Here is a 25,559-nt window from a genome sequence, read left to right as displayed (position 1 = left end):
CTGGGCTTGGCCTCTTTTCCAAGGACTCCTCACTGAACTGGGAGTGAATGTGGCTGAATTCCCCTCCCAGGCCACCCCTGTCCCTGTGTCAGTCCTTCCAGGACAGAGCCACCTCAACCCCCCTTGAAGACCCCTCCAGAAACTCAGCAGCCCCTCTGCACTGCCAACAAGAAATTTCTCATTCTTTTCCCCTTTCCCTGAAAATGGCTTTTTAGAGACAATCCAGCACACTGGATTGGTGTCCCTGCTTGGCTGCTCACCAGATCAATGATGCCAATGCTGTTCCAGCCCTGCATGATGGGGAGGAAGGAGATGAAGGTCGGGATCACCCAGCAGCCCCCCAGCATCAGCGTGATGCGCAGCGGGGTCATCTTGTTCCTGTACACCAGGGGCTGGCAGCAGATGGCATAGTACCTGCAGGGCAAAAACGGGGTCAGAAGGCAGATTCTTCATGCAGAAAAGCCAGTTCTTTATTCCATAACTCATTTTTCTGTAGTGTTCACAGACTTTGTGTTCAACCCCAGTTGGCTGGCAGTTTTCCTGGTGCTCAGTTCATTGGTTAGAAGGTGTTTTTGTGTGTACCTGTTCAGACTTTTTCTATTCACAAGTGTTTATGTATTCTTTGTGGGCTCTAAAATGATTCTTTATTTCTGAGAAGACCAGATCAGCAAATATCTAATTGCAGACTTTCACTGACAATCAGTCTCAGATTCCCAATAAAATATTTTTTGCTCTTTAGATTTTTGGATTCTGTAAAAAATTTTATAAGGGCAGCAGAACCATGAGTTAGAAGAATTAAATTAGCAAGCACACATGTGTGTATTAAAGAGCTGCTCTTTGAGTTGTGCATTTATTTCATCAAGATTTGAGTGGGACCAAGAGCTTTGTCCTAAACAGGCACAAAAATATAAGAATTTCCATTTTTTCCTAAGGCTTTTTTTTTTTTTAAAGTCATGTGGAGTCAACCAAATTGCTGTATTTTGATAAAATCAGATGATATATTCCACACAGAGGCTTGAAATAATATCAAAGTGTCAAAAGAAAACATTTCTTAAAAGTCTCTTTGAAACAAGATTCAAAATGTCACAGGGGAAAAACGCTGAAACAGGCATTCAACTCCTGCAATTTGATAATTCCTCTGTTCTCCTCTGGTTTCCTGCGTGCATGAAAAATCAGCCTGTTCCTCTGGAAAGCTGCACTTCCAAAAAATGGGATTTGCCAGGAGCTGCTCTTTTAGAGCTGTGGGTGAAATGTTCCTCTGGTGGAGCTCCAGCTCCCCTGGGGCTGATCCCTGTCCATGAAATGACCTTGGAATTCCAGCAGCAATTTTGGGGAGGTTTATTGGGACAGAGGGAGCTTCAGAGCTGCTCCTCTGACTCTCAACACAAAGGATCTGTATTAAAAAATAAATTTAAACTATTTCATTGTTTCTTATCTCAAAGTCACCCACTGGAAGTGCTGGACATCAAAGGCATCAAAGCCAAGGCACGAGAGACTCCATTTCTTTGCAGAAAGGGCAAAAGAAGAAATCCAATAAATGAGAGGATGAAACCAGCCAAGACAGCAGCTAGCCTTTGACAAGTTGGATAAGCAAACAGGAAGAGAAAGCCACTGTACACTGATAATTAAGTGCAGCAGGAAAACAATTCTTGCCAGCAGTCTGAGTGATCACATTTCTCTGCTCCTCTCCCTGCTGCAGCTGAAAGAATTACACTGAATTGTTCCTGCTATTAAAGGCCATTAGAGTAAAAATTATGCCTGTAAAAATGACACCTTCAGCTCTCATATTTCTTCCCTCCCAGTGATTCAGCAGCAATTTTCCTCCACTTTCATGTCAGAAGATTTTATTTTATTTCACTTTCGCTGCTACCAGAACTTCCCCCGTGCTCAGGCAGCCCAGCTGGGCTCCTCCTGTCACTGCTCTGGGTGACAAAGTGCCCTGAGCAGGGTGTGGGTGACAGCTGTGTGGCGGGCAGGGGGGCAGAGGAGCGCAGCAGCCACTCCTCAGGGTTTCCATCCCAGCAATCAGACATCAGACAAGCTGTGGGTGCCACCAGAAGGCCTGGGAGTCACAGCTGGGGCAGGAGCTGCAGGTTTGATGTATGTATTTAAGCAGCTATTTATTCACTGGGAGAAAAGTAATTATATCTGTGAGATTGTCAATAGTTTTAGTCAGAGGCTGGAATAAAGACAGGCTCTGTACTCCTGCTCCATCCCAAGGCAGAGCTGTTTTCCTGGGCTCCCAAGGAATTCTGTCACGTGCTGCTGTGGCAGCCTGATGGATGAACATAAAATGCAATACATACACATGATTAATGCCATGTCCAGGCCCAATTAAATATTAATTCTCTCTATTATCAGACAAGTTCCTCGCAAATGTTCACTTCCCTGTTCCCTACAGCAGAGCAGCTGGTGTGAAACCTCCTCTCCTCTGCAATGACATTCTCCACTGAAGGGGAAACACAGGAATCCCTTCCCAGAGCCGCAGCTCTTCCAACAAAGCAAAGGTTATTATAATGCTTCTCCTTCTCCTTATCAGACATTTGCCACAGGAATGAATCGAGTGCTAACATTTCACAGGTGGCTGAAAAGAAGAAATCCATCATTTCTCTGGCCTTATGGCTCTTTGGCCGCTGCAGAAATCACAGAATCACAGGGAAGGTGTGGAATCCTCTGAACTACAGGAAGGGACTTGGGAAGGGACCTTGAAGATCATTTAATTCCACCCCTGCCATGGCAGGGACACCTTTCACTGTCCCAGTTTGCTCCCAGCCCCATCCAGCTGGCCTTGGGCACTGCCAGGGATGCAGGGGCACCTGTGCCAGGGCCTGCCCACCCTCCCAGGGAGAAATTCCCTCCCAAATCCCATCTATCCCTGCCCTCTGGCAACGGGAAGCCATTCCCTTGTCCTGGCATTCTTTTTCCATCTTCCCGCAGGCACTGGGAGGTCCCAGCTGGGAAGCAGTTCCACAGTTCTGCAGCTCCTGGATCTCCCTGCCAGCAGCACAATGGGCTGTGGGCCTTGGCAGGGAATTTTTGATTTATCCAAACACTCCTCAATCCCCTGGCTGTGCAAAACTGCCCTGGAGTGCTCAGCTCCTGCCTCAGCCCCGCTGAGGCTCTGACCACAGCACTGCTCCTTCCACCCTCCTGGGCACGGCAGAAATGGAATTACTGAGCTGCAGGACACCATTCCCTGCCCCTGGAGAGAAATTCAAGCATCTCCTGGTTTGCAGTGCAGTTTGGAGCCGGGAGCCTGCAGGCACCACCCTGCAAGGAGCTCTTCAGCTCTCACAGACAGACAAATCCACCCCCAGCCTTATTAACAGCCTGCCTCTGGGGGTGGCCCACACTTCAAAGCATTTGGTGTCATGTGCATATGGAAAATGATGTACAGAGCATATGTTGGATCATCCTGGGGCCAGGATGAGCCACAGAACACTCACTGAGCACTCACACTGAGTAATATTTCACCCCCTTTAAATCATCGAGGAAAAAAGAAGCCAAAAGATAGAAAAAGTGGGGGAAAAGAAGACAAAAGGATGGGAAAACTGGAAAAAGCATAAAAAGGATGGGAAAATTGGGAAAAAAAAAGACAAAAAGATGGGAAAACTGGATAAAAGAAGGCAAAAGGATGGGAAAACTGTGGGTGCTGCTGGCTCTCTCCCAAAGTCAGGGTGCAAGTGTCAGTGGGAGGTCACTGCCCTTGTCCTTGTCCCTCGGGGAATCCAGACTGGGACAGAGCCTCCAGCTGAGCCCTGACCAAGTGATGAACCTAAGAAGCCACAATTTCAATTTATTTGCGCCTTTGGGAAATTAATCCAACACTGCTGTTGCTGATATTTCAGTGAAAACAGGTTCTGGCCTCTGTATAACCAGATTTTAACATTTTTTTGGAAAGAACAGCCCTTTCTATTTTCCTTTTTCCCACTGAGCAAATAAGCTTTGGGCTCTCATTGTGCCAAAGAAAACAAAGTTCTGCATCGTTGGTCCAGAAAAAGAAAATGTCCTAAAATGATTATATCTAACAAAATTAAATTCTTATTAGAAAAACAACGGCCTGCTGGTGTTGAGATAATTACACTGAGAAAAATGCTAAAGAGAACAGTTAATTGGAGCTGGATAAATTTAGCAGGCAACACAAACAAATATATGTTGCCAAATGGAGAGAGAGGGGGCTCCTGATGGTGCCCGTGAGGCTGAGGGGTGTGGAGGGATATTGGCAGCAAGGGTGGCAAAATAAATGAAATATTTCTGGAGGGTTTGCAAAGGTGAGCAAAGGGCAGAGCGTGCCTCAGCCCGTGCCGTGGCCATCTGCTCTGGGATTTTCCTCAGTGCTGCCAGAGCTGCGTTCTGCTGTGCCTGGGCTGGGGTCCTGCCTGGCAGGGACAGCCCCACAGCTGTGTCACCTCTCTGAGCCGTGGGGACAGCCCAGCTGTCCCTGCCTGAGCTGTCCACCTGGAGTTTGGGGCATTTAATCAGACTGTAGCCATTAATTACTGCCAGCTAGGCAAAGTTTAATCACTCTCCCCACTAACACCTCCCCATGGCCCTGGGCAGCCGGGGATGTCCCACTGCTGGGCACAGCAGCTCCCTCCAGCCTGGGCAAACACCCTGTGCTCCCAGCCACAGCCTGGGCATCCTCTGGGCACCAGGCAGTGCCCGTGCCCGTCTGTGACCCATGGGAAGGGACCGAGCAGGAATGCTGGGCTGGAGCACTGGGAGCAGGGCAGTGCCCACCCGCGTCCCCCACGCTCCGTGCCCTGGCACAGGGGCAGGGCTGCTGTCACAGGATGTCACCACAGGGCTCGGGAGGCTTTACAGCATCACCTCTCCCACGGGGCTCAGCTAATTTGCTGGCCATTAACGTTAATTAATGTTTGCAAACAGCACGAGGAGCAGCTGCCACTCTCCGGGTGCATCTGCCGTGCTTTAGCCCGGCCTTAGCAGGGATTTTGGGCTGTGCCCGAGTGCAGGATCACTTTGGGATCAAAGGACACGCTCAGGGCTGCTTTGTGGTGTGCAGGTGTCTGAAACACTCCAGCAAACAGAGCAGCCACAGGGACACAGCCCTGGGGGGAGCTGGGACAGCCAGGACGGGGCAGGGGCAGGGAGAGGATGCTCCAGCTGCACAAAGAGGTGCCAGATGTGCATCCAAACCCAAACCCGCAGACATCTGGGACCTGTTTGCTTCTCTGCTGTTTTCCCCAGCCCCCAAAGACTTTGGGAAGTAATTGCATTGCAAATTGGACTGCAAATATTGGAGGAGAAAATTGCCTCTCCTGACAGGTCCGCTGTATTTGGAGACTCCATCAGAGCTTCTGGGTCTGTTTATCTGCAGTGCAATTATTTTTTATTGCACTGGCACAAAGAATGGACATGTATGCATAAAACATGCAATAAATAAATATTTCAAGGCTAAATCTCTCTAATATATTAGAATATCAAAGAGATTATGAAGAAGCTTCAGGCAGTGGCAGCAAACTTTGGATTCAGTGAGCCCTGAGATACCTTTGCTACCTTGGAAAAATCCCTTTTCCAGCTGAGACTGGCAGAGGCTGGCTGCAGTACTTTTCTCCCTGTGTCTGAGCAGTAAAATCAGATTATTATGTGGTGATTTCTCCAGATTTTCTCCAATGCCTTTGAGAATTCAAGCCTCAGAGCTTGTTTCCTTCTTTTCCAGAGGCAGCAGTGGAAACAGCTACAAGACTTTATCAGATAAAAGTCTTTTCAAGCAACACTTTGTGAATATCTTGAAGGGAATGACTTTCAAACTGAGTCTCTAGGATCAGATTAACCACCCAGTTTTCTTAAAAAACCCCTTAAAACTCACACCTGCATGCCCTGAAATAAAACAGAAGGCAGGAAATAGATCACAGAAAAACTACCAGCTAGAAGCAGCACACTCCCATAAATTCTGAATGAACACAAGAGCAAACAGCTGGAAAAATTGAATTAAGTCCTGGGAAGGAAGCAGTGCTGCCCTTGCAGCCCAGGGAGGATCGATGCTGGGCTGAGTCATCCCTCCCTCCACAAAAACCTCTCATTCATCCTCCTGCTCTGCCCTTTTGGGGTCATCCACCACCTTCTCCTCATCTGTTCTGGCCCCTTCACACTGCTCTCAATCAGTCCTCGCTGTGGAAAAAAACCAAGCCCAAACCAACTAAAAAATGTCAGAGAAATTCAAGTTAATGCCAAGGGCTCAGGTGGAGGGGTGTCCCTGAAGCATCACCTCCAAGCCCAGGCTGTCCCAGGACGCTGGGGACAGATGGGGCAGGAGCTCTGCACATGGGGGTCTCCAGGAGGGCAGGGAAAGGGGAACCTCCTTTCTGTGCCCTCACTCAGGAGGTTCCTCATCCCCTGCTGCAGATCTGGGGCTGAAATCCCATTTTCCCTTCTCTCCACAACCCTCTCTATTTAATTAAGAGCCTGGAGAATCAAACTCCAGCATTTCAGAGAGCAAGGTCGTGTCCAGAGCACGGTGCCCAACATCTGCTTTCCTGGTAATTGGCTCAGAGCGGCAATTTGTCAATTTGAAGATAACGAGCTTCCCATTTGTGTTCCAGCCATCTAAACTTGCAGATAAGGACAGGAGCTGTGGCTGTTGGATGTCAGCTTCTCTCTGGATACAAAACTGCCTGTGCTGCTGCCCTGCCTCCCTCCCCACAGCACTGCTGCCCATCAATACAGAAGTTAAGCAACTTTTTTTTTGAAGTCTGGCTGCGCTCAGACTCTCAAGGTACTGAAATGCCACATATTTAAATATCAGCTGTCACAATAACAAGAATAATTATGGTTATTTTGGCCCTGTTAGCAATACTAAGTAACAGGGTTTTTACAGGATTGAAATCTCCACACAGAACTCAAAAAAACACCAAAAAAACCCCTCTGAAATATTATCAGAATAGCCAAAATGTTTTCTACTGAATGTTTATCTTGTGAAAAACTCATATGGAAGTTCTGCCATTTACCCAAAAATCTGCAGACAGCAGTCAAACAGAATTGCTCACCATAAATTATTGAGACTTTGGGCTTTACTTTTAGGTGGCAAGAAAAGTTTGAAAGAAAGGAAAGTTTCTAGGATCTCCCAGGATATTTAGGCTGGAGAAGACCTGTGCCCAATGCCCAACCTGTCACATCCAGCTGACACCTCCAGGGATGGGGATCCAAACTTCCCTGGGCAGCTCCAAGGCCTGAGCACTCTTTCCATGGGGAAATTCCTGCTGTGCCCACCCTGAGCCTGCCCTGGTGCAGTTTGAGGCTGTTCCCCTCATCCCAGGAGCAGAGGAACCTCTGTGCTGGAACAACCCCTGTTCACAATGCCCCAGCTCAGCTCCCACCTCTGCACACATTCGAGGTGTCTTTACCCCAAAGGAGGAACAGGACCACACCTGGCCAGTGCTGCCAACAGAGCTGTGCACACAACAGCCCAGGCCCTCCCCAAAAATCTCATCCCATTCCGAATTTCTCTGCCCTCATCAGGATTCTCTCCGAAATCATCCCCTGGGAGGATTTATTGCTCTGCCATTCCCAGCAGGTCCATCTCTGCCCTCTGGCAGCTCAGGGCAGCCCAGAGCTCAGCAGAGCCGTCCAGCAGTGCCCTGTGCAGCTCGTACCTGTCCAGGGAGATGCAGCAGAGGTGCAGGATGGACGCCGTGGTCAGCAGCACGTCCAGGGAGGTGCGCACCAGGCAGAACATCTCTCCGTAGATCCAGTTGTCCTGAACCAGCTCCATGGCTCCAAAGGGCATCACCAGCACCGACACCAGCAGGTCAGCAAAGGCCAGGGAAACGATGAAATAGTTGGTCTTGATTTTCCTGCAAGGCAGATCACAAAATCAGGGTGGGTTCAGTGCAGCAGCCTCCCCACATGGACAGAGATTCCAGCTTGAATTTGGGTTTCATCTGCTCTGTTGCACTAAAAGCTCCTCTCTAACACACTCCTCACTTTATATGGTCACCCCTGGCTTGCTCCTGGTTTTTAAAGCTAAATATCCACCATTTTCCTGGCCAAAATAGATCTTTCTGCTCACCCAGAGGAGGCAAATGGATGCTAACAGGCCTCTGCAGGTGGCTCAGCCTCACAGCTTGCACTGGAGACTCTGGGGTGGGAGAAGGGGATTTTATTTTAACTTGTAAATGGAGAAAATCCTTCCAGAAAGCACTGAGAATAATCTAGACTGAAGCTGTAATTTTAACTTGAAGAGTACTTTTTAAATCACAACAATAAAATAGAATTAAATCCATTAAAAATCCCACGCAGCACATGAATAGAGGCTGTTAAATCTCTCTCTCTGCTCCTGAGGCTGGGCTGACAATTCCCAGGGTTAGCAGCAGCCTTGAGACAGGAATTGTGCCTGTGACCCCCTCAAATCATGGACAGCATTTGCTAAGTTGTGCTGGTGCTGCACAACCACAACCAGACCTTGGTCTGTGCGCTGCTGATGAGCTCATGGGGAAATCTGAGAAGGAAAAGGGCCAGAGGCCAACCTGGGAATTGCTGCTTAGCTGTGCTTTTCCCTGATTTGTCTGGTTTTCTACACCGAGAATGCTAAAAAGATGAGGATGGGAATTTAAACGGTGCCAGTGCTGCGGGATGAGCCGAGGGCAGGGAGGGTCTGCAAGGCAGGGGCACCTCCCTGGGGGCAGCTCCTGCCCTCAGCTCGTCAGGAGGGGCTGTGTCCCCTGGGTGGGCTCTCCTGAGCTGCCTGTCCAGGCACAGGGCCACCATGACCAGCAGGTTGCCCAGTTTGGTTGGCCACCATGGCCAGCAGGTTGCCCAGTTTGGTTGGCCACCATGACCAGCAGGTTGCCCAGTCTGGTTGGCCACCACGACCAGCAGGTTGCCCAGTTCGGTTGGCCACCATGACCAGTAGGTTGCTCAGTTTAGTTGGCCACCACAACCAGCAGGTTGCCCAGTTTAGTTGGCCACCACAACCAGCAGTTTGCCCAGTCTGGTTGGCCACCACGACCAGCAGGTTGCCCAGTTTGCGACCAGCAGGTTGCCCAGTCTGGTTGGCCACCATGGCCAGCAGGTTGCCCAGTTTGGTTGGCCACCATGACCAGCAGGTTGCCATCTCAACACCACAATGTTTGTGCATCTGGGACTCAACCCATGGCAGATCCCGTTGTTCCATCAGCCGAACAGCCGGTTTGATTGCTCCTGAGCAGCTTTTACAGGCCATTCAAAAGCTCCCAGTGCTACACAGCCATTGCTCTGGTCCCTACAGCCCCAGGCTCTGAGCCAGCCACATGCTCATATTTCAGGAGAGTTGTCACAGGTTGGAACTTCTGCCAGTCAGCCCTGACTGGTTTATGGAGCCAGCTGGATTTTTATTTATCACTGGATTAATGCTAAGCACAGATCAGCTTGTCCTGCAGAATGAGGAGGGGCTGTGTCCCAGGGGGGCTCACCTGAGCTGCCTGTCCCGGCACACGGCCACCATGACCAGCAGGTTGCCCAGGATGGCCATCAGGATGACGGCGGAGATGAAGGAGAGCAGCACGATCTTCTCCGCGATGCCGAAGCCCTCACTCGAACTGGGGGGAATCAGAGACAAAAGTGGGAGAAACAAGATTCACTCCTTAAAATTTTTCAAAATTACAGTACACTTGGGGTGCTCGGCAAACTGCCCAGAGCACACCACTGAGTTAAAACAACTTTCCTTATATATTTTTTCATTGCACTGATCAGATGCATATTTATGAAGGTTATACATATTCAAATATTCCTTTGAGTTCTTTCACGTGTTCTGGGAATTCTTTAGTTTTGTTTGACTCCTGACCCCTCATGCAATAACGCAGATTTGTGTTTTGGGAGTTGTGTATGTCATTTCCTCACCATTTATATGTTATTTCCTCACAACGTCTGTGCCATTTCTTCACAACTACAAATGGGGGATTATTCATAGTGGCAAACTCAGTAGTAGAAGTCTTTTTCACAGCCTTTCTTTTAATGTTATCTGTGTGGTTCTTTCAGTATTGTCTAATCATACAGACAGTTTTAGCTATTTCTACAAACTTATTTAAGTTATTCTCACTATTGTCAGTTAGTTACAAAAATAAAAGTATCCTGCAAAAGCAAACACTACACAGTCTCTATTTAAATATTTTGTGAAAGCCTAAACTACAATATATTTTTATCACACTAATTCATATATAAGCCACATATGGCCAGGACATTTTTTTTCCTTTTTTTTTTTCCCCAAAAGTTTTAGTATCATAAAATCACAGAATGGTTTGGGTTGGAAGGGACTTTAAAACTCATTCCACACCTTCTGCTATCCCAGGAGGCCCCAAGCCCTGTGCAGGGACGCTGCAGGGATGGGGCAGCCACAGCTGCTCTGGGAATTCCACCCCAGCCCTTCCCCACCCTCACAGGGGAGGATTTTTTCTTACCTGTAACCTCAATTTCCCCTTTTCCATTCTGAACCCATCACTCTTTGTCACTACAGTTCCTGATGTGATGTGACAAGGACTAATGGGTTCAAACTTTCCTCAAGACAAGCCTTTTACATCTTCAGTTTCAAAATCTACATAATGTTTTGCCTTTTTCTCTCTTCATTCCGTGCTACAAAACACAAAACTGTCTGGCTTTTTACTTAGTAATTTTTCCAGAGTTAGGGAAAGGAAATTTTTTTTTTCCAAGTGCCTAATTTTCCCCTACTCTGAGATAATAATTTCTTTCAGTTAACGAAGAGCAAGAAAAGAAAAAGGAAGAATAACATAAAATCCCCCCCACAATGTCAGCCATATTTTAAATCTTCATTTCTACAAATAATTTGCTGTATCAAAGAAAGTGTTTGGTTTTTCTTTTTCTTTTTTTTTTGTTTTCAGAGCTTGCAAAGCAGAAGGTAACACCCAGCATGCAATAAATTCCTCATAAACCTGATTTATTACAAAATTTTGAGTTATTTTTCCCTAAAGCTATTTCTAACGATATATCCTGAATAAACTGCATCCTAAACCTGCTTGTGTGACTTCACATCACACAGGTGAGAACGGGGTTTTTCCTGTTATCAAGTGTGGCTGGACTAAACTGGCATTAAAAGCAACACTTGACACTAATTCAGCAGGGAAATTCCTTCTCAGCCTACAGAGCCAGTGTTGGACACCCAGGATTAAAGCTGTGAGGCTGCTCAGGTAATTGAAAAATGGAACTGTTATTCTGTGTTACCTTCACTGACCCTGGGGCCACCTTTTATGCACTAAACCACATCCCAGGCTTTTTGCACTTTATCTCACTGAGCTCTCCCGATCTGGAGAAAAGCTAAAAGGGATTAGAAACTCCTGGCACACAGAGATGTTGAGTTTTACTCACCCAAACAAGCTCTGGAAACACCAGAGGAGTGCAGAAATGAGCCAGACATCTCTCCAGACATTGCCTGGGGGGGTTCCACCTTTGAGAGTTTTAAATCCACATTTCCCACCCTGTCCTGAGGGTGGTGGCATCCCTGGGCAGAAGTGGCCACCACCAGGCTCCGAGCAGAGCCCAGCAGGGCAGGAACTCCCCCTGGCACATTTGGGAGAGGAACTTTGGCTCTGAAATCACTTTTGGGAGTGTTTCCCTCGTGCCATTTCCCACTGCTCCCCTGGGGAACATCCAACGGGCAGATGCCTCGCTGGGCTGCAGGAGGATTTCATCGGGGCTCTTGCTGCCTTTGGAATAATCCATCATCAGGAATACATGTTAATTATTCAGTCTTAGTAATTCCAAGTTGTTAATAATGGAAGAAGTGGATATTGCTGTAAATTGAAATCAATGGTTTGCATAACATCTTTTATCAAATCGGAGTGCTCTGGCTCCCAAGCTTGCTTCCCTCTTTAATAAAGCAGAGATTGATGGGTTTGCTATTATGAGGAAATGAGATTCAGGCAAAATGATTGCTGGTTAGCAGGAATACAGAAATCACTTAAGGAAAAAGGTGAAATACTGATGGGGAATGAATGCTTAAAACCCACATATGGACATATTTAAAAAGCTCTTCTGCACAGTCATTAATGTGAAAGTGAAAAGAAGGGTAATTACTCTTTCAAGCTCAATTTTCACTTTCCTGTAAACACCCCAACTTTTCTAAACGAGCTCAAGTGCTTTTGCATATTTTCTGCAGCAGTTAAAGAGCACAGATCAGTCATGGGGGCAGAGCAGGCTCCTTCCCTGGATCCCACTGCACACAGAGGGGAAACCCCTGAGATCCAAACTCACACCGTGGGAGCCTCGAAAAGAGTTCTCTTGATTTCACATTCCCTCGGGTGTGGGGAATAAAGGCTTGGCTTGAACGTTTCCAGCCAGGGCTTTTCCCTCTGTAGTATTTCATAACCACAAATAAGCTGTCATTGGCCTCTCCTCTTTCCTGCTTCCCTGATTATTCCTAGGCATAAAAAAATCATTAGGTCTTAAGCACCTAAAAATCAAGATAAGCTCTTTATGAGTAAACCTGATAATGCGGCTCAGTACAGAAACACGACAATAGGGAAGTGGTGATTTGATCTCTGCCTTTCCAGCTGTTACCACATCCTTTTCTAAAATATTAACCACAAGTCAGCATCAATCCAGAAGCATTTAATTTCCTTTAATGCCTTTAAATGCTGCACTGCTTCGCTTGAGCCCGTGCAGATGGCAGGACAGCTCCCAGCAGGTCCCAGTCCATTCTGTCCTTCACTTCTGTTTTAGAAACAGACTGAAATTAATTAAAGTATTGACAAGCCAGGAATTAACAGCACTCCACGTATCAAAATAACCCGGTCATATGATTCGCTTATTTGTGTGGTTTTTTGGAAAAAAAAAAAAAAAATCAAATAAATTGTGGCAGTGGGGTGGGAAGGAAGGGTGAGGTTTTCTCCTTTTGTGCTGGTTTGAAACAAAACTCCTGATACCATCAGCAGCCCTGCACCGCGACTCTCCCGGAGGCTGAAAGCTGCAGTGCTCCAGAGAATGAAGTGTTTTAAGCAGCTGATAACGCTGATTAAAACCAGTTGTCTGTCAAGATGAAGCACAGAAGACAGGCTGGTTGGATGCTGCAGCAATTGCCGTGTGTGGGCTGGCGCAGTCCGTGCCGGAGCATCCCCACTTTGGGGACAGGGACCTGCTGGGGCTGCCACACATGGGGGGACCTCCAGCCCTGTCCCAGCTCAGCCTCCGGGCCTGAATCTGGAATCTCCTGAGCTGGACGGGACCCCCAGGATCATCCAGCCCAGCACACCCCGAAATCCCAGCCAGGCATCCCTGGAGCAGCGTCCCGTTCCCCGGGGAGCCTGGGCAGTGCCCAGCACCCTCTGGGGAAGAACCTTTCCCAAAATCCAGCCTGACCCTGCCTGGCACAGCCCTGCCCTCCCCTGGGAGCTGTCCCTGTCGCAGGGCAGAGTCTGGAGCTGCAGAATTTCGGGTGCTGCCCTGGATCTGGCTGCACATCTCCTTTCAGTGTTGTGGCTGTGGCACCAGGTGCTCTGCCTGGAGAAGGGCTCAGGGATCTGCTGCTGGATTTTCATCGGATCTCAGAACCACAGAAAGGTTTGGCTTGGAAGGGATCTCAAAGAGCATCCAGCTTCACTCCCCCAGCCACGGGCAGGGCCACCTTTCACTAGAATGAGTCAAAAATTTCCTCCTAACACCTAATCTAAATCCTCCTTTTATTTTAGTTTAAAACAGTGCCCCCTTTTCCCATCTCAGTCTCTATCTCCCATCCCCTCAGCTGCTCCTCCATGGCCCCTCCATGCCCTTCCCATCCCCGTGTCCCTCTTGGGAGGCTCTCCCAAGCTTTAGAGATGTTTTTCCCTCTGTGGTGCCCAACCTGCCCCCAGGACTGGAGGTGAGGCTCTCACAGGGCACAGGGAGCTCCCAGTGCCCAGCCCAGCCACCCCTGAGCTCTGCTCCCTGCATCTCCCCAGCTGGCAGCAGCACAATTCTGCCTTTGCCCGTGGAAATTGGATCTGGGCTGAGCACTCCTCCAGGACAACGAGCTGATTTATCCTGGCCTGAGCCAACAGGCAGGAGTGTGCCCTTGGGGAATGAGGGAGGAGATACAGCCAGGCCTGGGGGGCTCTGCCTGAGCCCTGGGGCTCCCCTTGCAGGGCACGAGGGGCCAGCAGAGCCCCCTGTGTGCCCCTCCTGCGGGGCAGCAGCGAGCCCTGGCTCTGCTCCGTGCCAGGCAGCAGATCCACATTACATAACTCACACCCACGAGTGAGCAGATACTGCTGCAGGGCTGATGCGTGTGAGCACAGCCCTCAAACCCCATTAGACTGTCACCTGGAATGTAAGCTAAAATTAACTCATGAAATCAGCATGAGATTAAGATCACAGTATTTACACGGAGCAGAGGCAGCTGCTGCAAGCACTTTGTTTGGCATCCTCTAACAACTTCCAGAGGAGAGCCCTTGTGCCACCAAATCCCACCCTGGCACATCCACCTGGGCTCTGCAGCACCCTGGATTCATCTTGTTTCCTTATCATATATTTATATATATCTGCAGACTTTTCCAGCTGTCCCCTTGGGGTGCTGGACACTCCCCTCGTGTTCTCACACCAACACAACTCTTTGGGATGTGCAGCACAGGGAGGAGCTGGAGCTGCCCAGAGAGCCCAGAGGAGGCACCAGGATGCTCAGAGGGACGGAGCAGCTCTGCTGGGAGAGCTGGGGCTCTGTGCACAGCCAGAGTGCTTTAATGCAGCTGCCCAACACTCCACAACAAGGAAAAAAAACAAATTTCTCACTTAGGCAGGGATTTAGACACACTGATGTTGCAACAATCGTTTCTCTTTGTAAATGCTGAATAAAACCAAAGATCAAACACGTGTTGAATTGAATCAGAAATGCCTTGATCAGTTCCCCATTAGAACTGCTCCTCCAAAGCAAGCCCACTGCCTCTGCCAAACCAACAGCTGCTTCCTGAGGAACAGAGGGGGATGAAAGCAGCACAACACTAATCCTGACTTTTGGTGCATATTCCATAATCATAATGTGATTAACCCCTCTTTTCTAGGTGGTTTTGCCTCTCTCCTGTCACCCACAAGGTTTGGTCACCAACAAACAGCACAGAGCTGTGCTCAGGAGAGCTGATGGAGTGAAGCACCTCATGTCTAATATTCTCAATAATTGTCACTCATTTCCCTTCCAATTCTCCAAGTGCTGAGGGCAGAGCCCAGGGTGATTTCTGCACAGGAATGTTTGTCATTTGGCTACTGCACAGGATAATTTTACCTCACAGACATCCCCATTACACACATGCACCAGTTGAGCTTTACCTCAGGAGTTCAGAAACAGGGAGGGACTGGTGCAGATCCATGGGGAAAAGAAAGGTTTAGGCTCACACCAAACGTACTCTGAGTGCCCAGATTTCTCCCAGAATTGAGAATTATTGCCTCCTGCAATGACCAGGTGCAGAACTGGGGTGCACAGAGCCCACAGCTCTTCAGGAGTTGTGCTGCTGCTCCTGGGCTCAAAGCATTTAATGTCCTGTCTCTTTTTACCTTTTCCTGTAAAAATCCCCCCAAAATAAGCGCTGCCCTATGCCCAGAGATTTGTTACCACTTGATCAAAACCCCCTCTGGCAGTTCTCAGTCATTCTCATTCTGACTTCTCTTTCTCCAACCTTTGTTCCTGCCTCTGCCCAAAGCCCAGGACTTGCAAGATGTTCAAAACAGAAACCATGAAGGTCCTGCTCTGCCTTTCAAACAATATCTGCACTCAGGGAAATATTGTTAGATGAGAGGCATTTATTCAAGAACCTTGGAAGGGTCCTGGGATGAGGCTGGGTATTAAAATATCCAGGCTGTGCCCTTTCCCCACTGCCTGTTTACACCTTGGACAGCAAAAGACAAATACAGCTATTGGCTGTCTAACTTCTGATATTTCCTGGAGAGTTTCCCAGTTTCAAACCTCCAGAGGAACAAAAAAGTTCCTCGCAGTTACCTCTGCTAATGGAAGACTTGGCACAGCCAGCATAAAACATTGATTTCTAAAATACATTTTATTTGAGACCTCCCCCTGACCCCCTGTGTGACTCCAAGCCACACAAAAAAACCCCAGTTCCCAGCTCATTTTGAGCTTTTCTATATAAAACAAAGTTTGTTAAAGATATTTCCAGTGGTGCCAGCCAGAAACAGAAATGTTCACAGCTCATTTTTATGGCCCTCACTGGTGTGGAGGCTCCAGACAGGTGTCCTCTCTGGGCAAGGACAAGGAATGCCCTTGACTCAAGAGCAGAACACTCAAATTCCTTGGTTTGTTTTAGCTGAACCTCCTCCTCCATCCCCAGCTAAGTGCATGTTCTGAATGCTCCCCACCAAGCCCTCGCCACATTTCTCACTCCAAATAAGCAGGAGAGGAGGCCCAGGTGCTTGGAGGGTGGGGAGGGCAGGCTCTCAGCTCAGGTGGGGCTGATGCCACCCAGGAGGCAGGAGCAGCACCTTTCTCCAGCCTGGCAAGCTCTGGGAGCGTTTGTTAATTGTGTTTAATTGGGGCTAAGCAGGGCAGGGGCTTCCAGCAGGACGGTGCTCACCTGCAGAGGTCCCTGATCCCTGGAAACAGCCACCCTGGCAAAGAGGGCACTGCAAACATGGGGAGAAGTGGAATTTTGCCAGCCTAATGCTGAGGGTCAGCCCTGGAAATCAGGAGAGGTGTTGTGGAAAGCACTGCAGCTGCCCTGGGCAAAAGCTGGCAACAAGGTCCAGCCCATTTCGAGCCCTGGAGCCCAGCCTGCCCCAGGATATCCCAGTTTTCAGGATGGTTTCCACAGCCTTCTCCAGATCTGCACTCACTGTCCCTCTGTGCACAGACACTGATGCTAATAATGCCATGCAAGACATCAAAAAGTTCATTTCAGTGGCCCAGCTCCTGGTCCAGGGAATTCCCACGTGCACAGACTGCTCTAACAAAAGCAGCTGAAGGCTCTCAGAGTGATGGGCTGACCTCCCCGTGGGGCAGGAGCTGCCCCTGAGCACTGGCCAGCTCTGTGCAGAGCCTGTGTCTCCTGTGCTGCACAGCTGCCATCAGAGCTCACTGTTCATCTGCAGGAGCTGGAGCCAGGCTTAAAAACGCCATTAATTAAGTGTTGGCGGAGGTGTTTGGAAAGATGTTCCCATAAATATAGTGCTTTAAAGTGTTTCCCTAGAAACTGAGAAAAGAGTTGAACAATATGAAAAATAGCCAGGCTGATGACTCCCCCATGGAGCAGTGCCTGGGCTGGAGGGACCCTTTAGGAAAGAGAACTTTTCCCCCAAGTTGGCCACTGGAAATGCTTGGCTGGTAGCACAAAATGCAAGAGTGAGCCTTTTTATCATTCCTTGCTCCCTGTGCCCTCCTGCTTTGCCCTGCTGCTGCTGGCAGGTGGGGGATGCTCTGTGGCTGCAGGCTCAGGAATGGCCCTGGTGTTTGAGTGCTCCTCGTGTGGGGATTCCTCCCAAACCCAACCACCTCAGTACTCCAGGCACAGCGAGGATAAACCTGGCACACCCCACAGCCTCTTTCAGCTGCTGCTCTCCCAGCTCCCTCAGCCCCTCTGGGAGCTCCAGCCCCTTCCCCAGCCCGGGGGACCAGGTGGAGAAGACAGAGTTTGGCAGAAAATCTTCCCAATCAGTTCATTTACCTCTGCAGAAATGCGAGAGCAAATCCCTCTCTGGCTGGATGCTGCTGATAGCACAGAAGGATTAGAGCTGATCTTCCCTTGGAAAGGGAAGGAGGAAGAGAGCTCCAGGCTGATTGTGGCCTGTTAAATGACATTTTATAGCCTGCTATTTCTCACCTAAACACAAGAGTGATCAAAGGACTTGAGATAAACAATGATTTAATGGCTCCAAGTGTAGGAGCTGGAGAGGTTTTGAAAAGGGCTTGTGTACACAAGAATAAACATTTTATTGCAACCTCAGCTGTTTGCTTTCCATGAATCCCCACTGCCAGGGCACTCAGAGCACACAAACACTTCGCTCAGCTCCTTCCATTTCCTACACTTTGGGTCGTTTTGGTGCCTGCTTGGTGGCAACCCCTCAGCCCAGCTCAGGAGTGGCTGGCATGTCCTGAGCAGGGGGTGAGGGCACGGTCCAGCTCCTCTGGGACATCCTGGAGCTCCAGGGATGGGTCTTTGGGTCCCTGAATCTCCCTCCATCACTCTTGCTCCTGTTTCTCCCAGGTTTGGATGGGGAGAGGAGATCAAGGACCTTCCCTGCCTGTGCACAGCCCCAGGAGCCCAACCCAGCAGGAGCTCCACAGGGAGAAGGAGCCAGCACAGCAAACTCCAGGATTTGGGACTCCCCAGACACACAATTCCCTGTGCTCCCCGTGCCTCTGTACCACGGCTTTGGGTTAAAAAATGGGATTTTGCCTTTGCTTCAGAACAAACCCAGCCAGTCCAAGCGCTGTGGTTCCTTGCTCCCTCACCTCGCTGCTCATTCCTCAAAGTCAAGATAAGATTAATGAGCTGCACACAGAACTGCTGGAGGGCTCTGCACTTTCCAAGCCACAAAAACACCTTCAGCAGCAAAGTGAGAAAACTGAAGCTGATAAAGCCAAGTTTGGAAGCAATTAACATCAATCTAAAATTCAGCGGGTTTGGGGGCTCGGCTTAAAAATAAAAAGCAATTACTGCTGTGGCAAACTGAAATAATACCTTGTTTTTGCAAAGTTGACTTAGCCAAGGGAGTCTGCCTTCAGCAGCAGCTGGAATTAAAAGGGTTTTGTAAAAGCTGTTTACCAGCATTAAAGTGTTGGTGATTTTTTTTTCTTCACCTGTTTATCCAGACTGTAACAGCCTGAGGAAGCAAGAACCCTTTACTGAGTTTTATCCAGACTGTAACAGCCTGAGGAAGCTTGAGGAAGCTTGAGGAAGCAAGAACCCTTTACTGAGCGTGAAGCACTCAGGACAATATCCCAAAATCTGCCTGGAACACAACTGTGGGATCAATATTTCCCACGTGTGGGAAAAGCCAGGGTCCATAAAGGAGACAGAGGAGTCCTGCAACTTGGTTAGAATAAAAGGAGATATTCCACTGGGGAATCTCAAAATTCCTTTTATCCCGGACTCCTGGCTGCCTGTAGCCCTCTTCCTTCCCCCACTGTTCTGCAACAGGCTTTGTGCTGACCCTTTATCTACGACCCTAAAGTTCAGGAGTCAAACCCGTCCGGGGTCTGTAACAACCTTGCCCTTGAGGCTGCTGGAGGCAGCAAAAGCCACTTCAAAGCCATTCATGAATTGTTTGTAAAGACATTAGCACACATCTTCCCCGATCAGCGTTAAGGAGATCTTCCAAGGGAAACTTCAGCCAGCCCAGGAAAATCAGGTGCCAGCTTTGAGCAAAGCTCAGATTCTCAGTTAAACACCATTTCCCAAATCGTTGCAATGGGTAAAGAGGAAAGAAAAAGGAAAGAAAGGAGAAAAAAGGTGGGGGAACAAAAAGACAGGGAGGGAAAGGATGGGAAAAAAGGATGGGGAAAAAAGCAGGAGAAAAAGCAGGCTAAAGAAAAAAAGATGGGAAAAATCAGGTGGGGGGAAAAATGGATAGGGAAAAGGGAGTAGAGGGGAAAGGGCAGAAAAAAAGGTCGGGGGAAAAGGGGGTAGGAAAAAAAGGTAGAGGGGGAGGTGAGGAGAAGAAGCAGAGGGAAAAGGGGCAGGGAAAAAAAAAGGCAGAAAAATGCCGAGCAAAAATGCCATGCAGAACTGGTGTAGATGAGGGTCACCTGTGCACCAAAACCAAAAGAGAATGGATTTAGCTCCCATGACATAACAGGGGCTGTCAGACCTCCGGAAGCTCTGCTTCATTCCTGGGAATGCTCAGCAGGAATGATGGAGCCTTACCCAAAGCCTGGGCAGGTTTTCAGAGTCCCAAAGGCACAGCACAATTGTGACTTCCCCTGGTAAGAGCCCAAGCCAGGCAGAGCTTGGCCCCTCTGGATTGCTGTAACCAAACTGAGGTTTTCATTGCAAACCACTTGACAGGATCTCATTAACCTACTGCCTGTAATAGATGTACCAATAACAATCACCGAGTCGCATGAAATTAAAAAATCCAATAAAATATAAATAGGAAATACTCGTGGGTCATTTATTTTTCTACTCTGGAATTAGAGAAAATGAGGTCTGCCACCTCCCTCGAGCTGTGATGAATGCAAGTTCCAAACTGAACTGTCAAAAATTTCCAGGAATGTCTCTCCAACATCACACTGCAACCTTTTCAAAATTCATAACATTTTCTACTGAAAAGAAATCCCTGACTCGTCTAGGCCACGCTTGACACTTCTCCAAACACCAGGGTGATGTCAGGGCCTCAGAGAGGCTCCAGGAAAGCCCAAACCCTGCTGCATGAGCAGGGAGTTTTACCAGCAGGCAGAGAGGAGATGCTCCCCTGCAGGTGCATTTTAGGGTCAGTGCCCAGCCCAGTCCCCCTCCTACCTCACATTCACATCAAGCTCTTCCATCACAGGCAGCAGGCACAGGCAGCTGGGAGTTCAACGTCCATAGGAGAGACCTCATCCTGCAGGGGGAGAGGAACACAGGGATTAGCTCCAGATTTCCATAAATGCAGATTTCCCCCGCTGGAGGATCCAGGCCAGGTGCCCTCGGTGTTTTGGCCCCTGGGCAGACACCAGCTCCTGCTCAGCTGCTTTGGACCAGCACCTCCAGCTCCTTTTTCATCAAGCAGCTTCCCAGCTCTCCCCCATTCCAAACTACCTGCACACCTGCAAGACTTCCCCACAACTTCCCAACTTGCAAAGGCACAAGAAGTAGTTTGAATAGAGCCAGGCTGAAGAAAGTTTGCAAAGCCCAGGTGGGAAAACACAAGCAAGAAGGCTTGGTAAATTAGTTTCTGTTTTTACACAAACCTAAAACATTGACTTACCACTAAATTAAACCAGGTTTCCTGTGACACTCTATTGTGCAGCCTTATGAATACTTAATAGCAGTGCTGTAATTACAAAGATCTAAATGCTTTGCAGCTTGAGTTAAAATAAATGTACTTACTTCCAGCACCACTAAGTGATGTAAATATTAATGGGGTTTTTAACTCTATCAAAATTCCATCCTGACTCCAAAGAAATGAATGCACCATCTTAATAATGTGCTTGTGCATTTGCTGCTGCTAATCCAGTGGAAAAAATAGGCTCAGTTTCGGAGCACTTGAGGCTGTTGATTACCCCTTGTGCTGTCTCCAGGGAGCCAGGGATAAAGGCACCACCACAGCCTCTTCATGCCAGCCCAGATGCAAATAATGCCACTGTGGTTACTTGGCTTCAAAGGAAAATCAGAATAAAAGTGCCTCAGCCTTCCCAGACACTGATGCCAGCTTTGCAATGCAAATGAGCCCCCCACTCTGCAGACCTGGCTCAGGGCTTGCCACGAGGAGGAATTCAGGGTCTATGGGTGTATTAGACATCATTTTGCAAGGGAAATTTGCTGGAGTCAAAAGGATATTTTTATCAAAAAGGGCAGATTCTGGCTGGCCCATGTTTGCAGCTTAAAGCTCCAGCTGATCCTTTGGGCACTCTGCAATCTGCTGATTCAAAACTGCTGCTGTGTTTTGGAGAGAAAAGGGGGAAGAGGTCTAGAGATTCACCTCTGTGTCCCTGAGACCTGACCTCCAAGCTGAACCTGGAGGAAAAACCCAAAAATCCACTCTCCTGTGCTCCTGCTCTGGAGTTCTTCCCTAGGACAAAACACCTGGTGTGGTTTCACCCTGTGAGAAATCAGCCTAAAATTAACGCTGATTTCTCCTGCAAAATGGATGACTGAGTGACTTTGTCCTTCTCTTTGTAACTGTGAGATAAAAAACCCTCTTTATAAAGATGCTGTGCCAGCTTTCTGGAGCACAGTGTGGTGAGCAGTGATGAGGGCTGAGTTCAGTGCAGTTTTCTGGCAGCCACACGTTTTTTATGGGGTAACACAGGGCAGAAGATGTTTAGAAACTCCCTGGAAATTGCTGTCCTCCCCACCTCGTGCAGGAGTTCTTGGAAGTGCAGGGAGCCATTTAGCTCCCATCCAGGGTGGATTCCTGATTGAGGCCAGCAGAACCACTCTAACATGAATAAAGACTGCATTTACCATTAAATCCATGATTTCCAGGGGCTCCTCACTTTCTGTAGTGAACAGCTGCTAAACTGAACTGGGGTTGAATAAAAAAAGAGCTGTGGCTCGAGTCCCTACAATTTCACTTTTGGGGTGGTGATTTTCCTCGTTGCTCCATCATTACCAGAGAAAAAGAAGTTGTTAGCAGAGGTTACCTGGACCAGATCTCCCCAGCCCACATTAAACTGCTATTTTTGAAGTGAGAGTCACCTCAATCCAAAGACAATTTCTTGCTCATCACTGCAGAGAAGTCCAAAACCCTCCAGGAGAACATCCTGCCCATGACAACACTTGAGGAACAGGAAATATCGAAGTGATTCACCTTGTTCACTCCCAGAAAAAATGGCTTTATTTCCCCCATATAGGAAATAGAGGGGGAAAATAAAGCCATTTATTTCCCCCCAGAGCACCTCTTGCTGTCTGTGCTGTCCCTTCTCTCCCCAGGAAGGACAGAGCTGATAAGGAGTCCCTCAGCTGTCAGCAGGGACAGATTGCTGCGCTGATTTAATCCAGCCTCTTTCCACCAGGGGAAAATGGAGCACTTTGCTTAAACAGAGAAATTAAAACCGACGTGACACATCCTGAAAAATGAAATGGAGTCCAGCTTGAAACACCGAGCACAGAAGAAATGTCTTTACACTTCAAAAGCTCTTTAAAGTCTAAGGAAAGCCTCTGGCTTGCCCACCCAAAGCACAGGCTGAGTTCAGGGGCTCGTGTTCCCCAGGGCTGCCAGGCTCAGGTGGCACTGGGGTGACAGTGGCAGCCACTCCTCGTGTCAAACAGCTTTTTCTGGGTGCCAGCCTGGCCTTCACAGCCCCAGCCGTGCCCTCTGAGCCTCCTCAGCCTCTCATCAGCTTACTCTGTCAATGGCAAAGCTTAAATTTCATCCTTGAGCACCAAAATAGCCCCAGCAGGCAGCAGAGTCCAAGGGCTGCTCCCCAGGAAAGGGCACGGCCAGGCACTTGTGTCCTCCTGGATCAAAGATTTACAGCAGTAAACTCCTCGGGGTGACTTTGTCCCACAGCAGAGACATCTGCAGCAGCTCCCTGCCCTGCCAGGCTGTGTTTGTGGGAGGGGAGAGAGGGCAGCTGGAAACCTGCAGGTTATTCCTGGGACAGGGGCACCGTGAGCTCCACCTGCAGCAATTCCTGCCAGCTTTGCTGTCCAGACCGAGCCTCCAGCTGCACTCAAACCTCAGCCCAGGAAAACATCCCAGCGGAGAGCCTGGCTCCCTCAGGAGACCAAAAATACAGCAAGAGATGTCAATTAATGGCTGAGGGCAAGAAGAGAGGGCTGAGTCCTGTCTCACCACCCGACTCTGATCCCTGCAGGGCTGCCGTGCTCCCTCTTTGCTCACAGGTCACCAAATTCCTCAGAACCGACGTTTTCTTTCCTAAAAACACCTCCCAGCTTTTCTCCTCCTCACATCAGCACCAGGGTGTGGAAAGTGCTGCCCCAGAAAGGCACCAGCTGTGCTTTCTGTGTCAGATAAATGGTTTGTTTCCCGTCCATGCAGACTGGGAATGCTGATCAATGTGGGAATGCTGGTGAATGTGGGAATGCTGGTGAGTGTGGGAATGCTGATAAATGTGGGAATGCTGATAAATGTGGGAATACTGGTGAATGTGGGAATGCTGATAAATGTGGGAATGCTGGTGAATGTGGGAATGCTGGTGAATGTGGGAATGCTGGTGAATGTGGGAATCCCTCAGCTTTGTCTTGGGGCAGCTGCTGCTGGTCACTCCCAGCCTGCTGCAGGAGATGATGCCTTCAGTTTTAGCTTTTTTCCAGACTCTGCACTGCACTGGTGCAGAACTCTGCACTCCACACCCAGTGCCAGCAGCTCTCCTCACAGCTCAGGCACACAGAACAATCCTTTTCCAGCCCAGAACCAAGGACACCGCTGCAGCTGCAGCCCAAAAAGTGCCAACCACAGGGGATGGAGGAGAGCAGCCTGGGAGGGTGGGACTGCATCACCTGGGGCTGGAATGGGACACTGAACCCAGTGTGGGAATGGAGCAGAACTGATCAAAGAGTGAGAACTCGTGGCCAGGAGTCCCTGTGGGGTGGAGCCACGGCCGGGCTCCTGCACTGCCCAGGGTGTGTCCTGGGAAGGCCTTTCAATAAATCCCTGCTTTATTCCTGTACCAGTCCAGCCTCCATTCCAGGGAGCCTCTCAGGCATCAGCAGAGCACAGCTTGTCCTTCCCAGTGCCCCAGCTCCTGCTCCTGCCCCTCTCCTGCCCAGGCTGTTGTGCTGGACTCGCGCCGCTCCCCATCTGGGCTCAGGCACAGCCACAGCTTTGTTGTGTCACAATTAAAAGCCTCAGGTTTGTTTTTATTGCTGCCATAAGCTGGGTCTGCAGGCTGTGAAACACAAGCAGGAAATCAGCTCCTGCTTTGAAGCCCAGTGCCAAGACCCAGTTTATGGATCTGCAGCTGGAGTGGGGCAGGAACAGGAGGATCTCCTGCCCTGGGGCTCCTTCTCTGCCCCTGTGTGACTCCAAAAAATCTCTTGGGTTGGGCTGAGTTACAGCACCTGTGATCTCAGCTCCACACAGGGTTTGGTGGGCAAAATCTCCTGGTTTTAACAGAGCAGAAAGAGGAGTGAAGCAGAGGGATGGAGATGGAAGGGGGTGAGAAGCACCAGGTCCCAAACCTGCAGCACCTCAAACCCCGTGGGCAGGCTCGGGGCAGAGGTCACAGCTGTGCAAAAACAGAGAAGGAAAATGCTTCCAAAAACACAGACAAAGGGGAAGCTGGGAGCTGTGGATTCGTGGTAGAAGTTTAGGGGTTGTCAGAAAGCAGCAAGGGTTGGCTCTACTTGGCCAGAACTCCTCAGAGCTCACTCACCCAGACCCTCCCCAGCCCAGCAGGACTGACTGCCACACTCCACTTCCTTCTGAAATTATCAAAAAGAAACTCCAAAAAATCCTCCTGAAAGCATTCTGCAGTTCCCATGTTGCTCATGAGAAGAATTTTCTACTTTTTATTCCCATGCACAAAGAGTCTCTGACTTTCTGCCTCTTACAGCCACCACGAATATTCCAGCAAACAAATTGATCAGAAATCCCCATGGGAGCAGCAGATTTTTAACTGAATATTGGGCTAATTAATCACTAATTAGTGATTAATTAGTGCTGAATTTACAGTGGCAAGGATTAGCAATGAAAACCTGATTTAGTCCCTAAGATAATTCAACAGGACAAAGGAATCAACAGTCTGTGACTTTTATATCCCTTGGAAGTGAACAAAACCAGCTGCAGCAGCAACCAAAAAATTGCAATGAATAGCCCAGAAATCAGCACAGAAAAGAATCTGAATGTTCTCAGAGTTTGTGATTCGTGGTTTTTAATCTAAAATTCATCTACATGTGAAAATCTCCAGTGTCAAGGTCAGTACTGAGCCATCTCCACAGCTCCCAGGGGTGAGAGGTTCCTTATTCTCGAGCTCACCTGGACTCGGGGTGGGTTCCTCCTGTGCTAAATTACTTTGGAGGCTGCAGCAT

At 48.9% G+C, this 25,559-nt stretch overlaps 1 protein-coding gene across 1 annotated transcript in view; it reads right to left on the bottom strand.

Moving 5' to 3' along the window:
* HTR4 (5-hydroxytryptamine receptor 4) overlaps positions 1-25,559 on the bottom strand; it is a 61,429-nt gene that overhangs the window by 23,192 nt on the left and 12,678 nt on the right. Inside the window, exons 2-5 of the mRNA XM_039701805.1 lie at positions 20,382-20,463; positions 9,414-9,539; positions 7,617-7,817; positions 261-414 (exon numbers count right to left, since the gene is read on the bottom strand). Of these exons, the coding sequence (XP_039557739.1) occupies positions 261-414; positions 7,617-7,817; positions 9,414-9,539; positions 20,382-20,407 (507 nt within the window). The 5' untranslated portion in view covers positions 20,408-20,463. The remainder of the gene's footprint in view (positions 1-260; positions 415-7,616; positions 7,818-9,413; positions 9,540-20,381; positions 20,464-25,559) is intronic.

This window comes from Passer montanus, unplaced genomic scaffold, assembly GCF_014805655.1.
Source record: "Passer montanus isolate IOZ18808 unplaced genomic scaffold, ASM1480565v1 scaffold15, whole genome shotgun sequence".
Lineage (NCBI taxonomy): Eukaryota > Metazoa > Chordata > Aves > Passeriformes > Passeridae > Passer > Passer montanus.
The sequence above is the reverse complement of the archived record's forward strand: the minus strand, read 5'-3'. Positions and strand labels throughout refer to the sequence as shown.